Genomic DNA, 23983 nt, shown 5'->3' with positions numbered 1-23983 from the left:
AAGGTACTTTTTTCTTAGACGGAAACTACTTGCCAGAATGTTGACCCGATATTTTTTCATTTCATTTTGCATTCAGAGAAGTAAAAAAACAAAAACCTCTGAAAATCATCATCTTTGCCAAAGAAGGGTAGAAACACTCATGTGAGATGTGTGGTCCCACTCTGAGTGGAGGGGAATGTGGCATCTTCGCTGTGACCCAAAGGCCAACAGAGAGGCTAGCTTATCTTAAAGTGGAATTGTGTCAACGACAAATTATCTCTTTGGAGGAAGATTTTTGCATGAAAATCTTCTCTCAGTTATCCTCATACAAGTCCTGGAAAGCCTCACAATTGCAGCTTGGAATCTGGCAGGAGTTTCTTGGGCCTGCTGTAAAACATTCAGTCCAACTCTTATCTGCAAAGCCAGGGCATGCCTCCATTTCTATCCTTGACGCTTAGTCTTGGTTCACTGAACTATATATTCTAGGTTTGATGATTATGAAGTTCATCCTCTATCTCTCAGCACCATTTCATGTTTTCACTGTGATAATTATTCAGTTCAATTAACAATTGATTAATTGATTAGTAACCAATACTTTACTATTAATCAGTTGATAACAATTATCATTGATAATCAATTGAATCAAAATCACTCAAATGGCCTAACTGTATTATTCATATTCCTTGAATTTCTAAAAGAAAATATGTCCTATCATGAAAAGAATGATGTGACAGTGAACTGTAAAGACAAAGGACTCACGAAGGGTGACAGTCAAGCGATGCTGCCAGCTCTGGACCCCTTGCCCATGTTTTGCGAGGAAAAACAAATGTTAAGGTGCTATTGGCCATTACGTCGTGGGCTCTTTATGTCAAACAGTTTGTCCTGGACTCAAATCAATACACTCATGGAACATGTCTTGGCAATCACTTGTTACTTCTGTGTGAAGAAAAGCATGTGCTTGGGTGGGGAGCAGCAATGTGCCTGGATGTCTAGGCTGTGGAGAGAGCAGGACAGGATGCCACCTACCCCCTCGACCAGCACCTGGGTGCCATGCATATGCTGCAGATCTCTGCAAGGAGGCCCATTTGGGCCTTCACCGTTGCTCAACCTGGAATATTCTTCATTTTAAGTTTTTACTCTGATAATTATTTGATAACATTAACAATTGATTATTAACCAATATTTTATTAATCATTAATCAGTCCATTGATAGCAATGATCATTAATCAGTTAAATCAAAGCTACTCATATGACTTCACTGTATTTTTCATATTCCTTGAAATCCTAAAAGAAAGTATGTCCTATCATGAAAAGAATGATGTGTCAATCAACCAGGAAAATAAAGTTTCTGCTGCTTATAGGCACTAGCACTGTCACAGACCATTTTCAAGAATAAGAATCTCAGAACTTTTTTGTTCTGGAATCCTCACAGCACACAGAGCACTGCCCACATCCATCGTTCAGGCTTTAGATTCACCCTGGTCCTCGCGGAAGGCTACCTTTACTATTTGTCTGTGGCTGCTTGGGACTTGCATATCTCCTGTCTCCATTGCAGTGATACAGCCATGCGACTTGTGCATGGCACAGCCCCGAGGGCAGGGGCCTGGGTTTCCCTGTCTGCTCCAGTGTCCCCCAGAACCAGTTCAGTGCCTTCCAAGGAGCAGGACATAGCAGATGTTTGCTGAATGGAGCATGACCTGTTCTACCATTTTTTGTCCTGCCACATAACCATAATATCCTAATAGTAAATACTCTGCAAATGAGAAGACAAAATAAAAAATATTTGAGGAGGAATACATATTTACAATATTTTTCTTCTTTGTAGCCACATAAACCACAGAGCTTACATTGCTGAATATCGTTTTTAAACGAAGCAGAGAGGGGCTGAGTTTTTATAATGCATCTTATTTTCAACTCTGTATTTTCCCTGCTGCTAGAGAAGTGTAATTTTTCTCTATGTGTTTTTTTTTTTTTAAGTTGTATCCTGGAAAAGTGAGGTGATAAATGTAGGGAATCATTGCAAAGTATGACTATTGCCGGGTGCTAATGTTTTTAAATTGCTGATGATTTTTAGGGACACCACAAACTGGCCACACTGTCAGAGGCATTTGGCAGTCATAACTGGCAGCAAGAAATCAGACTGTGAATTTAGAAAACTCTGCACCATATCCGGGAATGCACCCCACAATCACCTCCAGATATGCCACAACCGTGTAGTTGGGGTTCGGGGTAAACTGAATTATGCTTTATTATGTATTTTGTGGTATACGAAAAACTTCAGAAAGCACGACTAGGCAAGAGAGAAAGTCAGTCTGTCGAGTTAAGGTAAAAATTTCATCACAGATTCCACCTGCCCCTGCCAAGTTGGAAAAGCCATCGTGTGCTGATACTTTCTTCTTATACCCTTTGACTTCACAGAAATAATGTTAAAAATGATTTCTGTGACTTATTCCTTTAATGATCAGAAGGATAATTTTCTCAGCAACAGCTTCTGTCAGAGGAAATTCATACACCAAAAAAAAAAGAGATGTTTGTTCTAATCTGTGAGAGCTTTACCATGTCGAGATCGTGATGAATAAGATTTGTGTTGTGAATGTATCCTGCTGAAACTCACCATGAAGTCCTTTGGCCATATGCATTAAGCAGTAGTTTAAGGGGAAAAAAACACTGCTGGTTATGTGTATTCTGGTAATTCACGAAATGTGCTAGCAGGTAGCTTATGGTTTCCTTGACTGCCATAGCCCCAAAAGGAGCACACCAGGTCATTATGTAGATTTCCAGGATGTTTTTGACAAAGTTCTGTTCCAAAGTAATTAAAAAGAGGTGTGTGTGAATGTGTGTGAGAATATGTATATATGTATGAGTGTAAGCATGTGTATGTGTGTGTGAATGTGTGCAAGTGTGTATGTGGTGAGTGAGAATGTGTGTGTGAGTGTGTATGTGTGCAATTGTGTGTATGTGAGTGTATGTGAGTCATAACAACATGGGGGAAAGAAGTTGAACTTGTGTTTGATTAGGAACGTGACCGGAGACAGGACCAGAGATAAAGTAGGCAGCTAGCAGCATGTGGACATTTCCTCGGCAGTGTTTTTCAAGGGTTAGCACTGGGATAATCGTAATGAACAGTTTAAAGATATCTAAGAGAACAGGCATGATCAAATCAATCTGTGAACAAGTAAGCTGTGAGGAATACCAAACCAGAGCAATCCAGAATCATTGTGTCAAGGCAAAAGGTTAATGAACACTTTTATTGTGTGCGTGCCAGCAGAGGATTATGCAAGCACATTTTAAAAGGGTTGCGAGTTGAAATGGATGAGCGGTTCCGAGGAGTGGTTTCCAGGTCTTCTTAAGCCTCATTGGTGCTGGAGCATCTGAATTCATGGTAGTGTTTGCTGAGTTAGCCCTGTGTTAGCCTCAAGGATGCAGAGGTGAAAGGAAGGGCCCGGCCTCTGGAGGAAGCCCTGTGAGTGCTTGACTGCACGTCCAGTGTGTGGGGCAGGGGCAACGGTGCCCACGGGTGGAGGCAGACACCTGAAGGCTGAGCCACAGGTAGGGCCTGGCCCCCTCACAGAAGGCACATGGCATGCAGGGAAGCCACAAGTCCCCAAGGGACCCACAGGGAGGATTTGCAGAAACAAAGAGGCCCCATTGAGTGGAACCTGCAGATGAGACCACTTGACTGGGAATAGAGTTTAACATCGAATATGATTGTGATTGCCTGAGGGTCGGGAGGACCAGTCACACCTCAGAGCATGCCCGTACTGGGGTCCAGAGACTAGGCCAGACCCGTCGCCTCTATGTGGCACTCTCACCAAAGGATACAGTTGGCACGACAGTTAAGGGCATGAGATCTGGAACTTGAGTTCAAATCCTGACTTTTCCCAAGCTCTGCAACTTTGGGGCAATTTGCTTAATCTTTCTGTGCTGCAGTTTCCTCATCCATAACAAAAACATTTAGTGTCAATAGCATTAATAATGTCATTTAACTCTGGGTTTGCTGAAAGCATTACATGAATTAGCATATATAAGGTGCTCCGAGTATGTCTGAGACAGGGTAAGCACAATTGTTTCCTGAAATGTTAGCTGTTGCTGTTGATATCCACTTCCTTCTGAGGACTGTCCGCCTCCCAGCCTTTCCTAGATCTGCCAGGGGAGACTGGGAAGGGGAATGTCATTTCTGGTGGAGATTGGGTGAAATGCAAAAATGTATCCGTTTAATATTCTCTAAATGTTACTTCCAAATCATGGAACATTTGAACTGTTCAGACAGACCAGGGTCCATCGACGTGGCAGGCTGAGGTAGCATTATCTGCAAAGGTAAGGAAACGTCTACTCAAACGGTAGATGGACGTTCTGGGAGAGCTGTCCCCCAGGCCACCGGCCTCCACATGCCTCCTCCCTCCACAACACAGGCTTCCATGTGTTCCTCATGGTGCCTTTTGTTAAGGTAATGGCAACATCTTTGCCTAATTGGACAGAGGAAGCAAGAACCTGCCCACCTCTTCATCTTATTTAAAAAGATGTACTAGAGAAAATATTTATTTAAAAGAAAATCTTACCAGAAGTTTAAGATGTGCAATGAAGACAGTTATATTAACACAAACTAGTTTATTGACACCAATAAGCTATTTTAGTACCTCAGATCCAAACAGCCTTTAAAGTAAGAGCAGTATTGAAGAAATGACTTCATCACGTCTTCCATCAGGAAACTTTGGGTTGTTCCTAGAATAGACTTAGGGACATGATCCATCCCGATTATCTCAGGAAGATATTGAAACAAGTCAGTATAACTGACTTTGTTCTGCCTTTATCATTTGGGGGGGGGCGCAAAAAGATCTTCCTAAATAGAACTATTTCACTGTGTAATCTGAAATGCACATATTATGTTGATATTTAATTTACAACTTTATAAACTAAAGAGTTGGCTTAAAAGTTATCTTCTAAAATTTGTAACCATAAATTTTAAAATCTAGAAAGATTGAGCAAGGTTCTCGATCATCTAAAACTCAGTAGGATTGTGTTTAAACTATGTTCTTCCAAATGTTAACTGAGGCTCTGAGACTGACAATGAGAGTCTTGAGGACTATGGAGCAGCTTGTAGTTTGGGGTCAAGTTGAATGAGTTCTTGAAGATTGAGCAGATCAGTGTGGAATGAATGAGCTTGGGCAGGTTATCATCACTAGCCAAGGAGTTAGCAGTGAAGGGAAGGTGTTGTATAGTGAAAAAACATCCCAGGAATTAAAGAGGTGAGGAGACCCAGAATTAGCCTCTCTCCAGTTATGAAGATGAATGGGTTTTAGAGTACCGTAGAATTGAAGCAGGCACTTCAAGGGTTTATATGGAGAACAAAAAGGAAGAGGCAGAGATCCACAACCCCATGCCCTACTTTCTATTCAGATGTTCCATTTTGTCTTACATATGTATGTTCTTATATATGTGAATTTCATAGAAGAATTAAGATTTTGTTGGGAGAAGAAAAAAGAATAAGAGTTCCACTACTTACAATTTACAAAAAATTTTTTTAATCACTGGCCTACAAACCTTGCCTAGGACCAGCCCTGCAGTTCTGAAAAGTTAACTTGGCAAAAATCATGCAAGATGGCCTCTGAAATGAACACAGTCTTTGCCAGAGAGGAAGAAGGATCATTCTGTTCTAAAATTCATTCAGCTTCTTCCCCTGAAATCTGAAGTTCTTATACAGATGAAGTTGAAAAACATCATTTTATATAATTTTGGCAAAAAGACTAAAACTAATATTTTGCTATCCTTTAAAAACTTTAAGGGGATTATCAGAGTTTTTTCTTAAGTGTTAGTAGATTTTTTTTTTAAGAGTTGACAAGATATAATTTTGCGATTTCACATCAGATTATATAAATCCTTAGCATTTCCTACAGCATGGCTTGGTGAAAATTTACTGTAATTTTTTTTTTTTTTTTAGGTTCCATCTTTAAAGGTCTTAGACAAGTTCTATCAGAAATAAGTTTTAAAAAGAAATAACCGTATTTAACATGTTCCTTCCAAAAAATTATATGAGATAAGGCAAACATTCCCCAAATGGGTGGCAAATGACCAGACAGACTCTCAGGGTACATGTGATACCAACAGGGTGCAATAGAAAGAAGGGTAGGAGGCCTTGAGAGTGAGACTGAGTCAATCGACGTTTAAGAAAAGCAATTGTTAGACAAAAAGAATCTTTCCCTTAACGCTATTTCCTAAGAAATTAGTCATTTATTTTCATCCTTATGAGCTCAGTTCCAATTTAGTAGGAGCAAGGATTGCTATTTCTTTGACATCAGAGAAGAAAAATTGTGGCTCTTCTCTCCAGACTTTTGCTTTATTTTTTCCTATTAATCTGTTTTTGAAGGCTGAAATGAAATCAAAATAAAATTGGGAAAGAGACCTAACTAAAGGTTTTAGATTTTTTTTTTTTTCTCATTTCTTTGACTTCATCTGTCCTGGATAAATTGCATTCTATGTTTATCTCCATGGAGGTTAAATTCTATATCTAACAATATATTTTAAATATTGGCATGTCTTTGGTTTTGAATTCCTTCTACTCATGTGCCAATTTTTGGAGATTTTAAATATTGAAGGCAAACATAACATTCGGGAGTTAGACTGATTCTAATATTAAAGCATATTATTCATTTGTAATATGTGCATATTGAAATAATTCTTGGTCTGGTCTTTTTATTATATTAAACAATTTTTAAAAATTTCTTAGATTTAATTTTACAGTTTCACATCAGATCAGATCATATAAATTGCTAGCATTTCCTATGTGAAGTTATAAACCAAAGCAGAATTATTCCATGGAAAACTTCTTTGTATAATTAAGGCAATTATTTTGTAATAAGTAGTACTTACATTTTTGTTTTAAAAATATTTGTGTTAAATTATCTATTGTAAATCTGTGTCTGCATTAAGTAGGAATATTACATGAACTTGCCTTTAATATTTAAAAAACAATTGAAGTTAAAGGTAGAAAATACCTCAACTTCCTGACTCACAACCTACAAACTTATCTGTCGCTACATTCAGTCTCAACATCTTCCCTCTGGTCTTTATTTCTTCTCTTGGCCATTCCTACTCTCTGTACTAGTAATCCCTTTTTATCCTTTCCAGAAGCTGAAAATTATGACATTGGCTATTCACTCTAACTTCTGCATATTCAGTCTTCATCTCTCTTTGCCTACTTGCTCATTTCCTGGTGCACTATCAGCTGATGAGATATCCACTGCGTGATCTACTATAACAGAGGAGTAGCCTTCTCCCATGAGCCCCATTGTCTTGGCTGCCCCTAGCTCTTCAGCCCTTTGGCTGCCATTTGGCTTTTGACTTCAAAACTCCAGAGACTGCTCTGTCAATAACCTCTGGGACTTCCAAACGTTCTCCTCCAAGGAACTCTTTCCAGTCCTCGAGCACATATTTTCAGTATGTTATAATATTGACATCTCTGGTTCCTTATAATGCCCCCCTTCTTTTGTTTCTATGATTCCAGTGTCCCTGGTCCTCCCCTACCTCTTTGATGACTGACAACTCCTTTGTGGACTTCACTTCTTTCTGGCTAATCCTCTCCTTATAGTTTTTAAACTAACACAAGTAATTTATATTCACTGAAAAAAAAAATAGAAGCTAAAGTTGAACAAAAGGGAGAAGAATCAGCTGGAGCCAGCTGAAGAAAACTGTGAGCCCTTTGGGGGCATTAGAATTTGGCGTTGGGGAGGCACTGAAATATTCTGAACCGGAGTCAGTGATTCCCTTTAGCCTTTTAGGAGTTACTCTGGCTTGAGGATGGATGAGAATAGGGCTGGAAGGTGAGTTAGGCAGTAGTTCGGGGAAAGATAGTGGTGAATGTAATGAGGGTCATATCACTCGAGATGGAGAGAAATGAGATGATTCAAGAGATAATTCAGAGGTTAGAAACAATACAACTTGGAACAAATTTTTGTATGTGAAGAATGAGAAAGAAGGAAGAGAGATGATGCCTAAATGTCTGGCTTGGACAACAGGATTTAAGAATGATAAAAGGAATCTGCCTGTGGAGGAAATGAGAGTCATTTGGGACACACAGTTTTGAAATCTTCAAAAACATAAAGTGTAAATGTGGGAAATCTCTACCTATTTATCTATCTTTGCTTAATAGGTATATGTATCCATGTCACAGATTTGAGAGCCCTGGTTCATGAAATAATAAGAGTGGGTGGCATTTCCCTTGGAGGGTGTATAGAGAAAATATGAGAAGGTTGAAAGACATATGATGATGTCCTGAGTCATAGCTCAGTGAACTCTGAAAGAATATTCCATCAAAGAAACAATTAGAGTATTAAAGAGGTAAAACTCAAACAAACAAATCAGGAAAGTGTTATTTTAACAAAGTCAAAAGAAGAGAGTATTGAAGGCACAGATGCATGACCAATGGGGCAAATGTCACTGAAAAGTAAAGTAAAACAAGGCCCCAAAGTTTCCCCTGGGTGCATAGCAATTTCAGATGACCTTGAAAAAGCAGTGAGGAAATGGGAGGCAGCAAGTAGAGGTCACTCTTTGAAAAGTTTGACTGGGAAGGAGGGAGTAAGGATGGTAACTGGATGGGGAGGTAAAGGAGGTTTTGGTGGTTTCCCCTTTTGCTTGTTTGTTTTGTTTCTGTTCTAAAACTCCAGCAAGTTTAAATGTTAATTGACAAAAGAAGGAAGGAGGGGGAAGGAGGTTCTGGAAAGAGTGGAGATGATGGCTCAGTGAACTTTGAGGAGGTGGAGAGGGAGGCAGGGGGATACAGAGCATGAGGGCAAGGAGATGAGTGTGGCCAGGAGGAGAGACACCTCTTCCATGTGACAGATGGGAAGGAGGAAAGCATGGTGCACTCGCAGTGGGAATCTGCGTGTGGTGAAGGGAGTTGGGCCACTTCCTTTTTCGTGATTTCTATTTTCCCCACCAAGTAGGAGGCAAAGACATATGCTGAGAGTAGAAAACTGAAGTGGTGGGCTAGGTAACTTGAGGAGAGTGGGGAAGGTTTTAAATAGCTGCTGTGTAGAGTGAAAGCTGTTGGGAGAGACACCTGGGTAGACTGCTGGGCAGAATGGTAAGCCGAATGAGATTAGAGATCACGAATGTGGGCCGTTGCCCCAGCTGGTGTGCATGATGCAAAGGCTGGTGGAGAGCCAGGATTCCATTTGCAATTGGTATGGTTAGAAGAACAGTAGAGAAAGGAGTTAAACCTGGTGACAGAAAAGTAGTTGATATGATGGGCCTTCGGGCATGGGTCAGTGCAGGGAGGCTACATATCAACACCTCCTGTGTTCTTGATCCCATGCTGCCTCCTCCAAAGCCTAGAATGTCCTATGGACTGCAGTGAGAGGGCAAGAGGGAGCAGTCACTGGTGTTAACAAGGTCCAGGTGTAAAGACGGTCAGTTAATTGATGTGGAGTAAAGGTGAAGATCAACAGAGGTGGGGAGGTCAAGGTCTAAGTCTAGAGGAGAAGTTATTGTTTGGGTCAAGTGTTCTTCATCTTGTTTCACTTGGAGATGAGATTTTACTTTAAGTTACAATTTTATTTACATTTCAGAAAGACATATATTTAGTAGCTCGGGTGTTAACGAGGGCTGCTATTCCCCTTACTGTGCAGGAAACACTAGCACCAGTCTGCTTTCCATGTCCCAGGCAGATTCTCATTTGAGAGCAGGGATTTTAAATATTGTCACAGACATCTCCAGCTTCTGATACCTTGATCCAGGTCATAGGTTGCCTGGTTCTTGTGTGCGAGTTGTCCCAATCCTATGTGGAGTTGGCCCAAATCTGGAACTCAAGCCTTTTACCAGTCCTCCTCACTAACTGCTTCTCATCATGAAAACAGCAGACAGACCAAAACAAACAAAACAAAAACATTGGGTCACTGTATGCAAAGCAAAACAAACAAACAAAGATTTGCAGTAATGGAAGGGAATATGCATTGCAACGATACCAACACTTCCAAGCTGAGAATTAGACATGTCAGTTCTGAAAATGTCCCACAGTCATTTCTGAACAAGGCTGTCATTCTCCCAGAAGATGTCTTTTCTCTTCTCTGCTATCTCTCCTTAAAAAGAAGGAAAGGTTCTCTGGCATTCTGAATCTGACTGTTTTAGTTTTCTCCTGGCTGCACCTTTATTTATCCAGATCTTTTTGCATGTCGAAAGTGGCCTAATTATTAAATTCAGTTCAAGAGATGTGAGTGACTCAGACCACAGCAGTGAAGGTAAGGAGAAGAGGTCAGATTCTGTGTATATTTTGATAAAACTAACAGGTTTTCTTCCTGGCTTGGATAAGGGCTTTAAGAGCAAGAGAGGAGTCAAGGACACTTCAAGGTTTTTGGCTTAAGCAGCTGGAGAGATGAGTTGACATTGACTGAGAAGGAGAGACTGTGGGAAACCAGGTTTGGGAGGGGACAATCAGGAGTTCAGCTTTGTCCATGTAAAATCTGAGTGCCATTTTTATATCCTAGTGGAAATGTCATGTAGGCAGTCAAATGGTCTGGAGTTCAGGTGAGGACTGGAGATTAAATTCTGGAGGAGTCTCAGTTAAATCTACCTTGTTCCACTCTGTTTGATTGTTTTATATATACAACCTTTCCCCAAGAAATTTATTTCTAAGTATCCTCTCACATAACTGATCTAACAATAGAACACAGACAACCACATAGACTTTCAGTCTCTTGCCAATAGAAGCCCAAGTTAAATGCAGGTGCTCTATCCAGAGTTGATATCAGCGGGCATTTTTCTTAGTCTGGAGGAAACCTATGGATAGTTCCAGAGAAGAGAGTAGATTACTCCCGAATCTAAGTTTTCTCTCTTGTGAAATCTGCTAACATTATATCCAAGGGATTTTAAAAAATAAATTAAAAGAAAAAACGTAGACCAACAGGGACAGGGAGAATTGGAAGATTGTAAAGGAGACAATAGCAACTAAATTTTGTAAATGGTGATTGAAATGAAAGAGTGGCAACTGCCTAGCAGATCTGAGGAATAAAAATGCACAGTAAACAATGGGAAAAGTTGGGAACAAACCCAATGTAGAAGCCTCAAAATATGCAGGAACTAGCAGCACTAAGTAGCTCTGGAATTGACTGGTAAGTTGAGGGTAGCGGCCACAATAAGGAAGACTGGATGAAAGCTCGAGCCCCTTTCCCAACTCTACTTGGCCGGTTCACTGCTCCTCCCCAGCCCAGCAGCTGTTTTGACAGCAGCCATTGTGAGATGTGGGTACTCTACTGAAGGTGGAGATTTTGTGGGAATAATAGGATGTCCTTTCTTTGCGGAAAACACAGCTGCAACCAGGGTTCTTGAATTGGTGAGCAAGTGAAGGCTGCATTTTAGCTACCTCCAGTCTGGTGTCTTCATGAAAAGCACAATTGTGAGTAGCCCCAAGACCACATAGGTCACCCTGTAGTAAAGTGCAAAGTCAACAAGACCCATGAATGTGCTCAGGATTTCCAGTCATCCAACAAGTAACACAAATTCAATAGAAGAGTTGGAAAATAAAGCTAAAGAAATCTCCCAGAAGTAGAGCAAAAGATGAAAATAGGAAAGAGAAAGAAGTTGGAAAACCAGTGCAAAAGATTTAATATTGGAATATCAGTTCCAAAAAGAGACAGCTAAGAAAATGGAAAGGAGGGAACAAAATAATTCAGCAACTTTTCCAGAATTGAAGTGCACAAATTGTCAAGTTGAAATGGCCTAGTGAGTGCACTGCATACGATGGATAAAAACAGGCCCATGACAGGATACAGCATCATGAAATTTTAGAACTTAAGTTAAAGAAAAAAAAAACAAGCTTTATAATCTTCAAAAGAGATAAAGATAGAGGGATATCACAACCAAATATCAAAAATAAGAATTGCTTTGGACTTCTCAACAGTAACACTGAAAGCCAAGAAGTGATGGAACAATGCCTACAAAACTTTAAAGTAAAATTGCTTCAAATCTAGAATTCTATATCCAGGCTTTTTAAAAATTTTTTTGAGTCAGAATCTCACTCCATCACCCAGACTGGAGTGCAGTGGCATGCTCACCACCACCACAGCCTCGACTTGCTGCTCTCAGGCGATTCTTCTGCTTCAGCCTTCCAAGTAACTGGAACTACAGTCACGTGCCATCATGCTGGATTATTTTTTGATTTATTGTAGAGATAAAGTCTCACCAAGTTGCCTAGGCTGGTCTCAAACCCCTAGGCTCAGGCAGTCCTCTCACCTTGGTCTAGGCAAATTGTTAATCAAGGACGAAAGTTGACATGAATGGATTAATGCTGTTATCTAGGGAGTAGGCTCCTGATAAATGGGTAAATCTATTTGCTTTCACCTCAACCCTCTTGACCTCATCATCTCTTAAAAGCCCCACCTCTTGATACTTTTAAAATGGCAATTAAATTTCAGCATGAACTTATAAGGGGACAAACATTCAAACCATATCAGGGTCTGATGTTCTTCTGGATTAGAGAATACTTCAGGAGAAAATGCTAATTTGGATAAGAATTTATCAATCTATTATTATGAACATAGAGATGTATTAGTTCTAATGTCTTGACTTCTGCTTTTGTCCACTTAACAGGACATCACAAGACTTCTGTTAACATATTAATTTTCAATATTACTAGACTAAAATCACTTATTTGGATCAATCCAGTTAGAACTGTAGCAGAGAAAATGAACTGACGGCAAATATTAATTTCTTTATTAAAAAACAACAACCAGCTGGGCTCGGTGGCTCAACCTGTAATCCTGCGCCTTTGGGAGGCTGAGGTGAGTGGATTGCCTGAGCCTGTGGGTTCGAGACCCGCCTGGGCAGCAAGACCTCATCTCTACAATAAAAAATAATAAAAAAAAAAAATCAGCCAGGCATGGTAGCACATGCCTGTAATTCCTACTACTTGGAAGGCTGAGGCGGAAGGATCGCCGGAGCCCAACAGGTCAAGGCTGCGGTGGCCGGGAGTGGCCACTGCACTCCAGTCTGGGCAACAGAGTGAGACTCCAACTCAAAAAAAAAAAAACAACCTCCAACTCAAGATAACAACAAGAATAATAATAATTTATGAACATGTAGCACAGCACTTTACTTTCAATATAACTAGACTAAAATTGATTTCTCATTTGGATCAACCCAGTTAGAGCCGTAGCAGAGAAAATGCACTGACCAAACAGAATCAAAGGTTTTGCCCCAAATAGCAAATGTTAAATGTGTTTTGAGGCCCCTGGCTCTGGCGAGCTGTCATATGAAATGAATTACCTCGGCTCAGAGTCTGGACGTGAAAGAAACTGCAGCAGAGTCTCCGCTGGAACAGCAGCAGCAGAACTCCAGCCAACCTGAATAGTTGGGAAGTCATTTCATAGACAGATACGGTCCAAACGCACTTCTTGTTACTGGGTTGTGCATGTGCTACTACCACACCACTATGCCTCCTCATAAGTGAGAGAATGACAAAAAGCGTTCATAGTTCACGTCAGCTCTGGGAACTCAAGATCCTTCTAGAAAACCCCCAAGCTTGGTGTGCATGCAGGTATTTCATAGCTCATCCGGCTCTAATTAAAACTCATATTTCCAGTCTGTGATCACCCAAACAATGTCGAGTCAAACCACAGAAAAATCTGTTATCACTCAAATTGGTACATATTTCTCATACAATTGAAATATTATATAAAATCATAAACTGTTAAGTGGAAAAGTAAAAATTGGATGCAGACACTGATTCCCGTGCTACCTTTGTCTCACCTTCCAGGGGATGTGAACTGTGGGTCACAGATGCATGCTGAGGGTATGAACCTTGAGATCAAAGCTGCCTACACAGAGCAAGCATTGGTTTAGCCCAACCCACAAACCATGCGTAGTGTCTATCCCCATGTTCTCGTTCACTCCAACGTTGTAAAAAGCTATTTGTTTGAATGATGTTTTAAAGTGCTCCGTGAGCCGGGCTCGGTGGCTCAGCCTGTAATCCCATGCTTTGGGAGGCTGAGGTGAGTGAATTGCCTGAGCCCACGGGTTCGAGACCCACCTGGGCAACTTGGCGAGACCTCATCTTTACAATAAACCAAAAAATCAGCCGGGTGTGGTAACACGCGCCTGTAGTTCCAGCTACTTGGAAGGCTGAGGCAGAAGGATCGCTGGAGCCCAGCAGGTCGAGGCTGCGGTGGCTGGGAGCGGCCACTGCACTCCAGTCTGGATGACAGAGTGAGACTCCAACTCAAAAAAAAAAATAAAAATAAAAAAATAAAGTGCTCTGTGAAATTAAGTTTTAAAAAGCAAGGGTACTAGTTTTTCCTTCAGTGTATATATGAAACTCCCAATATATTTAAAGTCCTTAGGAGTGTTTGAGGAAGGGGGAGGATTAAAAAGAGGAAGGTTTTTGAAAAGAACAAATACTTCAAAAAGGTAAACCTGGAGTGTTTGTTCCCTTTTACTGTTAAAAATGTCTTTATAGTTGGAAAAAAGTCTACATAGGTAAAAAATGCATATCAAAAAATATATAGCAATTTCATATTCATTTGTACCAAATTTGCATCTCACTTTCCTAAGAAAATACTCCTTTTATGTAATTATCACAAAATTACAAGATTACAAACCGCCGTTAGCTGCCCGTCAAATTTAGGATTTTGTACTAGGTTTCTGTAATGTGAGTGTTTATATTAGTTTTAAAACATTCCTCTGAGTGCCTCACTTTGCTTGTGAAGCTCTTAGAAAAATAAAAACATATTCCTAAGCCTGATTCAAAACCAAGACATATATAGTACATATTGTTTACCTGGTGGTTTGGGAAAGCAGCATATCCTCATTCAATTGGTGAAGCAGCATAAGATGCATAGCCTCTGGGGACACAACAAAGCAATGAGTAACATCCATTGACAATAAACTAAAACTTAGGAAAATTAATAAATTCAGATAGCAGCAAAACCAAGAGGGTCTTGGGAGTACCTCTCAAATATTAAGCCATGTGTACTCTGCACAGAAAATTCTAGACTTCCAACTCTATACCCTTCATTGAGAATGTTCCTGGCTGAGTAAAATGGGCAGAGCCGGCTAAATCCACTGGTAAAGAATAAATCACAGTGCCTGGCCCACAGCAAGCTTGGTAGCGAATAAAATCACTTCATATTATGCAAATGTTAGGTAACCTGTGGGCTTCAGACTAATGAGTCACTCAAGGTGAAAGTAAGGAAGCAACTCTCATCACCTACCACATGTATCACAATAAGCTACAGGTTTCCTCCTTTTATTTTTTTAAACAATTTTCAACCTTGCCTACCATTTAGGTCTTTAAAATAATGAACTGCTGGGCTCCACCGGTTTATTGTCTATTTTTTTTAGAGATAAGTTCTCTCTCTGTCACCCAGGTTGAAATGCAGTGGTGCCGTCATAGTTCACTGCAGCCTTGAACTCCTGGGCTCAAGCAGTGGTTTAGTTTTTAAGATAAAATTTCATTAACCAGCATAGGGGATATAGAATGGAGCCTTTTGGGTAATGTAAGAAACTCAGGCAACATAAATTCCCCAAAGAGGAGTGATACTCTTGGTACATCCAGGACTACAAGCTAGTCAGGTGAAAGAAAAATGCATTTATAGAGTAGAGTTACAAAAAAGCACCTGCATTGATGCAATGTTTTCTTCTCACATAAAACGTGTGAACACACAGGAGATGCTCTCCCCAGCCAGCCCTCACCCGGACTTCTTGTGGAGTAGCCAGCATATGACAGATTCTCTGCACACCAAGCATTCACGATACACATGTGTGACACTCACTGTTCATTGGTTTATGCAATGTGAAATTACATAACTGGCATCAAGAGTTTGGGAATAAATACAACTGACTCTTGGAAAGTCCGAGTGGGGACCATAAAACAACCAACAGGTTTGAGGGCAGCATGCAGGTTTGGTTCTGACAGGCATCAGATCTTGGGGGTGAGCCATACAAGGTGGCGCCAGCCAGGACCATGTGGTGCCTGGGTCGTTGGTACCCATAGAGGCCAACCAGAGGTGGGTGGGGCCTGGAGCAAGTGCTGACAGGTGCTCCACTGACCTCAGAGCCAAAATTCTTCCTTCCTCCCAAATTAACCAGGCTTGGCCTCCAGGGAGTAAATGCCAAACTAGATTTCAGAACTGGAGAAATAATCACCATGAAGGTGAGGGAATATGCAGCACTTGCTTTGTATTGGGCCTGGAGCGGTGCGATTCTAATGCATAATCTGTGTGAAGCCAAGCTGCCTCATGGTCCAGTCCTAACGTGGAAACGCAGCCAGACAACAGCAGCCTGGCAAGCTACTAGCAGTTGCAAATCACCCTAGTTTCCACTTTAATCCTAGCTTCACTCTCTCTTGAAATAGCACGATCATGCACTGAGAAGTTTCCTTAAAGTCCTTATCTTCCTTATCCTCAATATCTCTCTCTCACCCCAGGATTGACCCTAAAATAACTTTCCTGTTCTAAGCCCCTCAACTCTTTCTTAACCAGGGTGGAAGCCCTTCTCTCTTTCTCCCTTTTCCTTGCCTTCTCTTCTGTTGCTCCTTTCTCTGCCACAAGAAATCCTCAGCCCTTGCCAGTGGGAACGCTCCCTGCTGGTGCTTCCCTACTCTTCCTTCTAAAGCATGGCAGACCTGGACTTTTCAAAGGCTGAGGGACTCATCAGACAAAATGAAGATAGGAAGAGGCTGTGAATACTGGTATTCAAACATTTATCAAAGGTTTATATTGAATTCATCCTCATAATAACCCTCAAAGGTAGGTGATCCCTTTACTATATGAGAAGGTAGGGCTACAGGGTTCAGTAATTTGCCCTTGGGCTGGGTGCAGTGACTCATATCTGTAATCCCAGCACTGTGGAAGGCCAAGGTGGGAGGATCACTTGAGGCCAGGAGTTCGAGACTAGACTGGGCAACATAGTGAGACCTTGTTTCTAAAAAAATTTAAAAATTAGCCATGCATGGTGGTGACCACCTGTAGTCCCAGTTACTCAGGGAAGATTGCTTGAACCCAGGAGCCTGAGGCTGCGGTGAGCTATGATCACACCATTGCACTCCCGTCTGGGTGACAGATTGAGACCCTGTCTCAAAAAAAAAAGCCCAGTAAGTGGGAGAGTCGGGATACAAAACCAAGATGCTATGACTTCAATGTTCACACTCTGGACTACTGTTTAATATTGGCTTTTCTAGGAAGTAACTGAACAGTATAAGGCAAGTGTCTAGTCCCCTTCTCAGATGGTTGGTATTCACAGCTAGGATTCTGTTTCACCTCTTCTCAGATTTAAAAAGCAACAACAACAAAAACTATTAGAAAGGAGGCCAAAGACCAGAGGAGAAGCAAGCCAGTGGCCCCAGGAGGTAAATTTCAGGTGGAATTGCTGTAGCTGGAAATCTGTTTTCCTCTAATTACCTGAACAAATGTAGGTCAATTGGAGATTAGATTATTTCTACATCCCGTTTGCTTGTAGAAATTAAGGTGTAGCACCAGGTCCTCTAATTCAGGGCCCAGAAAGATCTACAGGTAGCTGCTTGAATTCATTGTGATGACCTGGCTGTAATAACAAAGTTAATAAAGGAATAACTATTGTCTATTACAATGATTTACACTTGGGAGAGTTTTAGTACCATATTTTATAAATCAGTGGAATCAACAAGGGGACCTGTGAACCCTTAGGAATCATCTACTTGGGAAAAGGAGGGAGAAAATAAGTCATGGGAAATTATTAATAACTTTTAAAAATCCTCAAGAGGTTATATTATTTACCAAGAAATTGGCTGGGACATTTTGCTTTAAGAAATAATTTAAAGACTGAAAAGCAAAAGTGAGGAAAAATAGCCCCACCTGGGAATAGAGAAGTATTCACATCAGGCTCCCTTGGCATCCAGGCCAGGCCTGCTCACCTTTAATGATGTAGCAAGATTTGCAGGTGTCACTCAGCACCCGAGGATAAGGGTGGTTACAACAGGGGACGTGAGCAACAAGAAGTAAGTAAAAGCTGTGCAAGTGTGAAAGATGGTGGATGAACTGTGTGAAACAGATATTTGGAAGAAATAGTTTAAACTTATATAGTTATATCTGCTTTTAAAATGTTCTATATAGTAAAGTGAGGTGTAAACAAATTAATAAAGGTACTGAACTATAGATGATGAGGTACAAATTGCAATCTAGGAAAGGGATTTAAGTGTAAATTGCTATACAGAGACATCTAAGCCATGTATTAAGGAAAGCTGGCTGCTATGTCTTCTTTCCCATGACTTTTCCATTATTTCCTCTTCCTCAGAGAGAGACAGAGAATGAGAACAAAGCAGTGTATGTGTGTTTATGCATGTATGTGTGTATATGGGCAAGACTGCATAACAATATTATACTGACCTACATTCCCAAAGCCACACATGAGCCCTGTCAGTACTCAAAACAACCTTAGCTATAAACTTTTAAACTCCAAATATTTCATTTTCAGACTAGAATGTTTTATTTTCCCCTTTTCCTATGCTTTGATCCCACTGAAACTGTTTCCTGCTTCACTGAGCTCTGTCCTCCTAATTACCCGTTACCCCATTTTTACTTCCCTTGAAGTCCAGCACAGACCAGATGGCTGTTCAAATGAATCACAATCCTATAATCTATTTCCTCCCTCCTACACCTGGGTTATTGAACGATGCTGGAGGAAAACAGTAATGCGAACTCACACAGGCATGAGCTCCCCTGAACTGCCCTCTTTCCCTCACTCAGAAAAGGATATTTCTTTCTCTTGAATCTCAGAAGACTGATCATGTCTCATTTTCTTTTGTTTCCCAAGAATTGTGCCTCTTATTGGTGAACTTCATAGTTTAGGAAGTTACTCTGGAGACCATATGAATGATTACTAAGACAGGGTGCAAGGACGATGGGAAGCTGTTGTAGGCCTAAGGGGTAATGACAACAGCACCAGGAAGAAGTGAGTGACTTTGAAAGAGGTGTGGGCAGCTGAATCACAGGAACATGATAATTAGTTGCAGGCGAAATGAGAGTGGGAGTGAGTGTGAGGCAGGAAGATTTTTGGTTTGAACAACTAAGTGATGATGTCTCTAATTGATACAGGAAAATGCTTGGGAGGAAACCCAGGTTTAGGTAGAAAAACAATAGAAAGACCCACTCAGAATATACGAAGTTTGAGGTGGCTGTGAGATTTCCAGGTGGAAATGGCTGGGGAGCATTGGATGGGAAGTGTGCCATTCAAAAGCAGGCTCTGAGGTGGAGATGGAAATTCAGAAGATGGCTCCATAGGAATGATATCTGAATTCAAGTAGTGGAGGAAGTTATCCAGGGAGAGGGAACCGAATGAAAATGGAAGAGGAATCTGTTCTGTGGAACTCTTACAAATGGATGCTTGAGAGGAAGAGAAAGAGCCACTGATGGAGACTGAGAAGATGAGAATGCATGGATAGAAGGAATACCAGGAGAATATGGTAGAAGAATTCAATGGGAGAGAATATTTCAGAGAAGAGACTGTGGTCAGTTATACCAAGTGATGTAAAGGAGTCAAATAAGATGAGAACTCCAAGGTATCCATTGCTTTCATGTGACTACATGGAAGTTACTGATGCTCTCAGAGAGGGCATTTCAGAGGAGGGCTGAAGGTAGATGCCAGTCCAGAGTGAGTGGGGTGGAAATTAAGACTGGAGATAGTGAGTACAGACAACTCTTTCAAGAAATTTGGCCATGATGGAAAGAAAAGGGGTCAAAGTGGTGTCTCTTTGTCTTTGTTTTTTTTTAAAAATGTGCAAGATGTATGTTCAAATGATGACAGAAAGAAATCATTAGAAAGGGATGGGTGAAAATACAGTAATGAGAGTGAGTGGGTGGTAGTAAAATGCCCTTAGGAGAAGATGACTGGATGGGGAATACAAGTGGATGATGGGCCTTGGATAGATGGAGAGAGACAGTCATTATGATGGGAAGGGTGGAGAAAAAAACATGTTAAGATGCTGGTGGGGTTATAAGATTGGTTAGTTTTTAATCTAATGGCTTCTGTCAAGTTTATGGTAACTCTGCTGAGAATCGGGGTCTCTGCTGTGAGTCTGGACTGAAAGGAAGAGTTGGAGATTGGAGAAGAGTGAAGAGGATTTGAAACAGGCATTGAAGAGTGAGAAAGTGACCTAATTAGAGAGATATGTTTAGTTTGCTGGGCAGTGAATGAGAACCTAGCTGAGGTTGAACAGATAATGGATTCAATTGCCTTGTGGTTTATGTATTGTTTCCAGCAGGGCTCAGTGATTGAGGAGGGCACAGGGAAAACAGGGTTGGATTTATGTACAGTTATGATTTTCCTGGATGGATATCATAAGGAGGTTCCAGAAACTGATAAGAAAACAGTTGAAAAGATGGACTATGGAATCTAAACTGGTTGTGGAGAACGTAAAGACAGAAGTTGGTTAAACAGAAAGTATATGGGCCAATGGACAAGAGGGCAGGATGAGAACAAACAAGTAAAAGGTGTTGAAAAAACTCCCCATCATGGGGGAAGACACTATGGTCACAGAGTTTGGAGGATCAACTGTTGTGATGAAAGAAATCAGAGCCAGAGTGTGACCCTGGAGGTGGAAAACTAAAATGTGGTTCAGATCAGTGACAGGGAGGAGGTCACAGACCTGAGAGGACAGACGTTCTTCAGTGCCCTAATATAAACAAGATGTACTCATATACAACCTTCTACAGGGTTTGCATTTCTCCTCTCTTGTATAAGTCATTAATCCTCCTGAAACTGGCCTTGATTACCATGTTTATTTTCTTTTATATGGATAACCAGTTGTTTGGGGGCAATTTATTGGATAGTCATTTAATCCCCAAATATCCCTTGAATTTATTCCTCACTATCATGCTTTATTCCATCTTCATCACCTTTGGCATGAAGTAATGTGGTACCCTCTGTTTCTCCTCTCCAAAGCTCATATTCTATAAATTGCTGTAAAAGTTACATTCCTAAAATACAAATAGGACCATATCACCCCCCTGATTAAAGTGCTTAAGTGACTTCTTATTACCTACAGAATAAAGACAGACTCCCACACCTGGCATATTTAAGACATTTCACAAAATTTATCTTTATGATATTTCTTTGCTTATCACATAATTCTTATTTTCTGGCATTATTCACATTTGTACTCAAATGCTACTGTGTAGAAAAGCAAGTGATTCAAATTAACTTTTAAAAATATTTTAGGCTGGGCACGGTGGTTCATGCCGATAATCCCAGCACTTTGGGAGGCCAACATGAGAGGATTGCCTGAACCCACAGGATGGAGACCAGCCTGGGCAATTTGGCAAGACCTCATCTCTACAATAAATCAAGAAAAATTAGCCAGGCATAGTGGCGCACACCTGTAGTTCCAGCTACTTGGAAGGCTAAGGTGGAAGGATCGCCTTAGCCCAGTAGGTTGAGGCTGCGGTGGCTATGAGTTTGCTACTGTACTCCAGCCTGGACAACAAAGTGAGACTCCAACTTAACTTAAAAAAAAAATTCTACCAGAACTATTAATTGGGATCACATTTGCTAGATTTTAAAAATTACAATTCATTTATATGACATTTATTTGGCATCTACTATGCATTAGACACTATAAGTTTCTTTAAACAGTTACAATTTAAAGAAGCACAGAAACCATGAATGCTAACGTCTGTACAAGGAGAAGAACATGTGTAGCGATAGGCATTTAAATAACTGTTATGAGAGTTCTGATAAGGGAGAAACGGTATTTTGTTTGATGGAAATCAGTGGAGACTGTGGAAAAATTGGCTTGATCCATTTTGAAAGATGGATAAAATTTATTAAGTCAGAGAAGGGGATGGGAGAGCATTTTAGGTGGAGGGCGGGTCAATAAAAGCAAGATAAGTGGGGAGTAATGACTGTAGAGTAGGGGAGAAAGACGAGGGACTGCAGAGAGACTGAGACCAGAGCTCACAAATTCTTCAAGGACAGGTTAATAGATCGGGCTCTAGTTTGCAGGCTTCATGGATCAGTGAAAGTCTCCATGAAGGAACTGATATTATTAGGTCATGAGATGATCAAGTGGTTTAGAACTCAGAGAAATTACATCCAAGTGGATGACCTGATAGTTTAGGCATGGTATGCTGGTGGCTTGTCCCAGGAGGTGGAAAAGTCAGGAAAAATGCTAGAGAAATTTCAGAAGCAGAACCCACAGCAGTCTGATGCCCAAAGAAAGTAGGGGGAAAGGGCCCTGTTTCAGCTCCAGAAAATGAAAAGGTAAGAACTACATGAAGTATTCCTGTATTTCATTAAGCACCATTTATAGTTGCAATTGCCTAAATGAACATTTTTATACTTTTTTGGTGGCTTTTAAAGCTATTTATTATTTAAAATTATTGTCCTAACTTTATATCTCACATTAATGGTTTTATTCTTGTCTCCTTCTTTCATATGTGACAGCTTCTGCTGGACATGGTTGGGTCTCCTGATCAGGATCTCCAGGAAGCTGCAGCTGGTTGTATATCCAACATCCGCAGGCTGGCTCTTGCTACAGAAAAGGCAAGGTACACTTGAAATAGGAACTGACATTACTAGCTACCAAATTTTATGTGACCCAGGATATGTCACGACCACATACCGAAAGCCTAAATTACGAAACATTTATTAGAAAATTCTTTAAGTAGTCTGACTGAAAACATACAAATTGAAAATGCAGAGGATGCTATTTATCTGAGAATTGCATGGATATTTTATTTCTCTTTAATGTTTTAGGGATATGCCATGTATTAAAATGTGAAACCAATAAATGTGTGATAATTTTCTAAGATTTGGGAATGTGTGTATAGTCTCTCTCTCTCTTTCTCTCTCTCTCTCTCTCTCTCTCTCTCTCTCTCTCTCTCTCTCTCTCTCTCTATATATATATATATATATATATATATATATATTTCAGTGGTGCTTGTATTTGTGGTGATTTTAATAAAGGACGTGGCCTTCCCAGTGTGCAGTTTCATAGTCATTCATGAATGTCTCTAGAATTCCCTTTCTGTTAAACCAATCTAACTGTGCTGTCATTATGGCTTTGTCTGTTTGATCACTTGCAACCCACGGGAGAGTTCTGAAGAGATGTGCTGATTTCACCAACTGCTATTAAATAGAATTTAGAGTTAAGCAGCTGGACTTAGAGAGATCATCCTGAGGTCATCCCAGATTCTCCTAATGACTACCAAACATTTGAGAAAATTGTGTATAACTGTCACTGTACCATAATACAAATCACAAGAACATAAGCAATGAGTTTTTTTAATCTCTGGGCTTACAAAGCATAAACAATTATATGTTTTATTTCCCTCATAGAGATTCACCAACACTTTTATTAAAATTAATTTATGCTGATATAAGGATAATATTACTTCACATAAAATTGCCTTGAATTTCTGAACTTGTTTTCAGCACACAAAGTACTTTTTAAAAAGTGGCTACAAAGGATTAATAGCATTTTATCAGGTTATAGAAACATTAGAACCCACTTAAAAGAATCACATATGCAACCTCAGTGTGCTAAAATGTTTGGGAACTAACTGTCCTGAGCATCATAATACTGGCCAGAAAAATAGCTTTGTATGCATCAGCTCTGTAAATGGACAATCTCAGTTAACACTTTAAAAAGCAATCAAGGAGGTTTTACTGAAAAATATTAGATGGCGTACGTGCTTGTCATAATTTAAAGATGATCATAAACTTAATTGAATTAAATGTAAATAATTTTAAGAAATGAAAAGCCTGCCGAGGATGAAATTTACACCCATGATAGGTGCTCCAATAAAAAGATAAAGTACTTCTGAAAATTTTAAGGTTTTGTAAAACACCAGTTAATCTTCACTACTTTTCAAAGGAGGTTATAAAAGAGGATCATATGAACATGGAAATGGTATTAGCACTAAATAAGAACTGCATTGAAATAATAGAGGGTCTCCTTTAACTTTCAACAGTAAATATTTCTAATATTAAAGTCACTGTTTAGCTTTGTTTCACTACCATTAAAAACACATCCAGAAACCATGGA

The 23983-nt window shown here is 40.2% G+C and overlaps 1 protein-coding gene across 1 annotated transcript in view; it reads left to right on the top strand.

Annotated features, from left to right (window-relative positions):
* The window catches only part of ARMC4 (armadillo repeat containing 4), a 177899-nt gene that overhangs the window by 140363 nt on the left and 13553 nt on the right, over nucleotides 1-23983 (top strand). The window contains exon 20 of the mRNA XM_021716171.1: nucleotides 22381-22484. Coding sequence (XP_021571846.1) covers nucleotides 22381-22484 — 104 coding nt within the window. The remainder of the gene's footprint in view (nucleotides 1-22380; nucleotides 22485-23983) is intronic.

Source organism: Carlito syrichta, unplaced genomic scaffold (assembly GCF_000164805.1).
Source record: "Carlito syrichta isolate Samal-C Ts95f unplaced genomic scaffold, Tarsius_syrichta-2.0.1 Scaffold308231, whole genome shotgun sequence".
In the NCBI taxonomy this organism is placed as follows: domain Eukaryota; kingdom Metazoa; phylum Chordata; class Mammalia; order Primates; family Tarsiidae; genus Carlito; species Carlito syrichta.
This window is presented reverse-complemented; position numbering and strand designations above follow the sequence as displayed.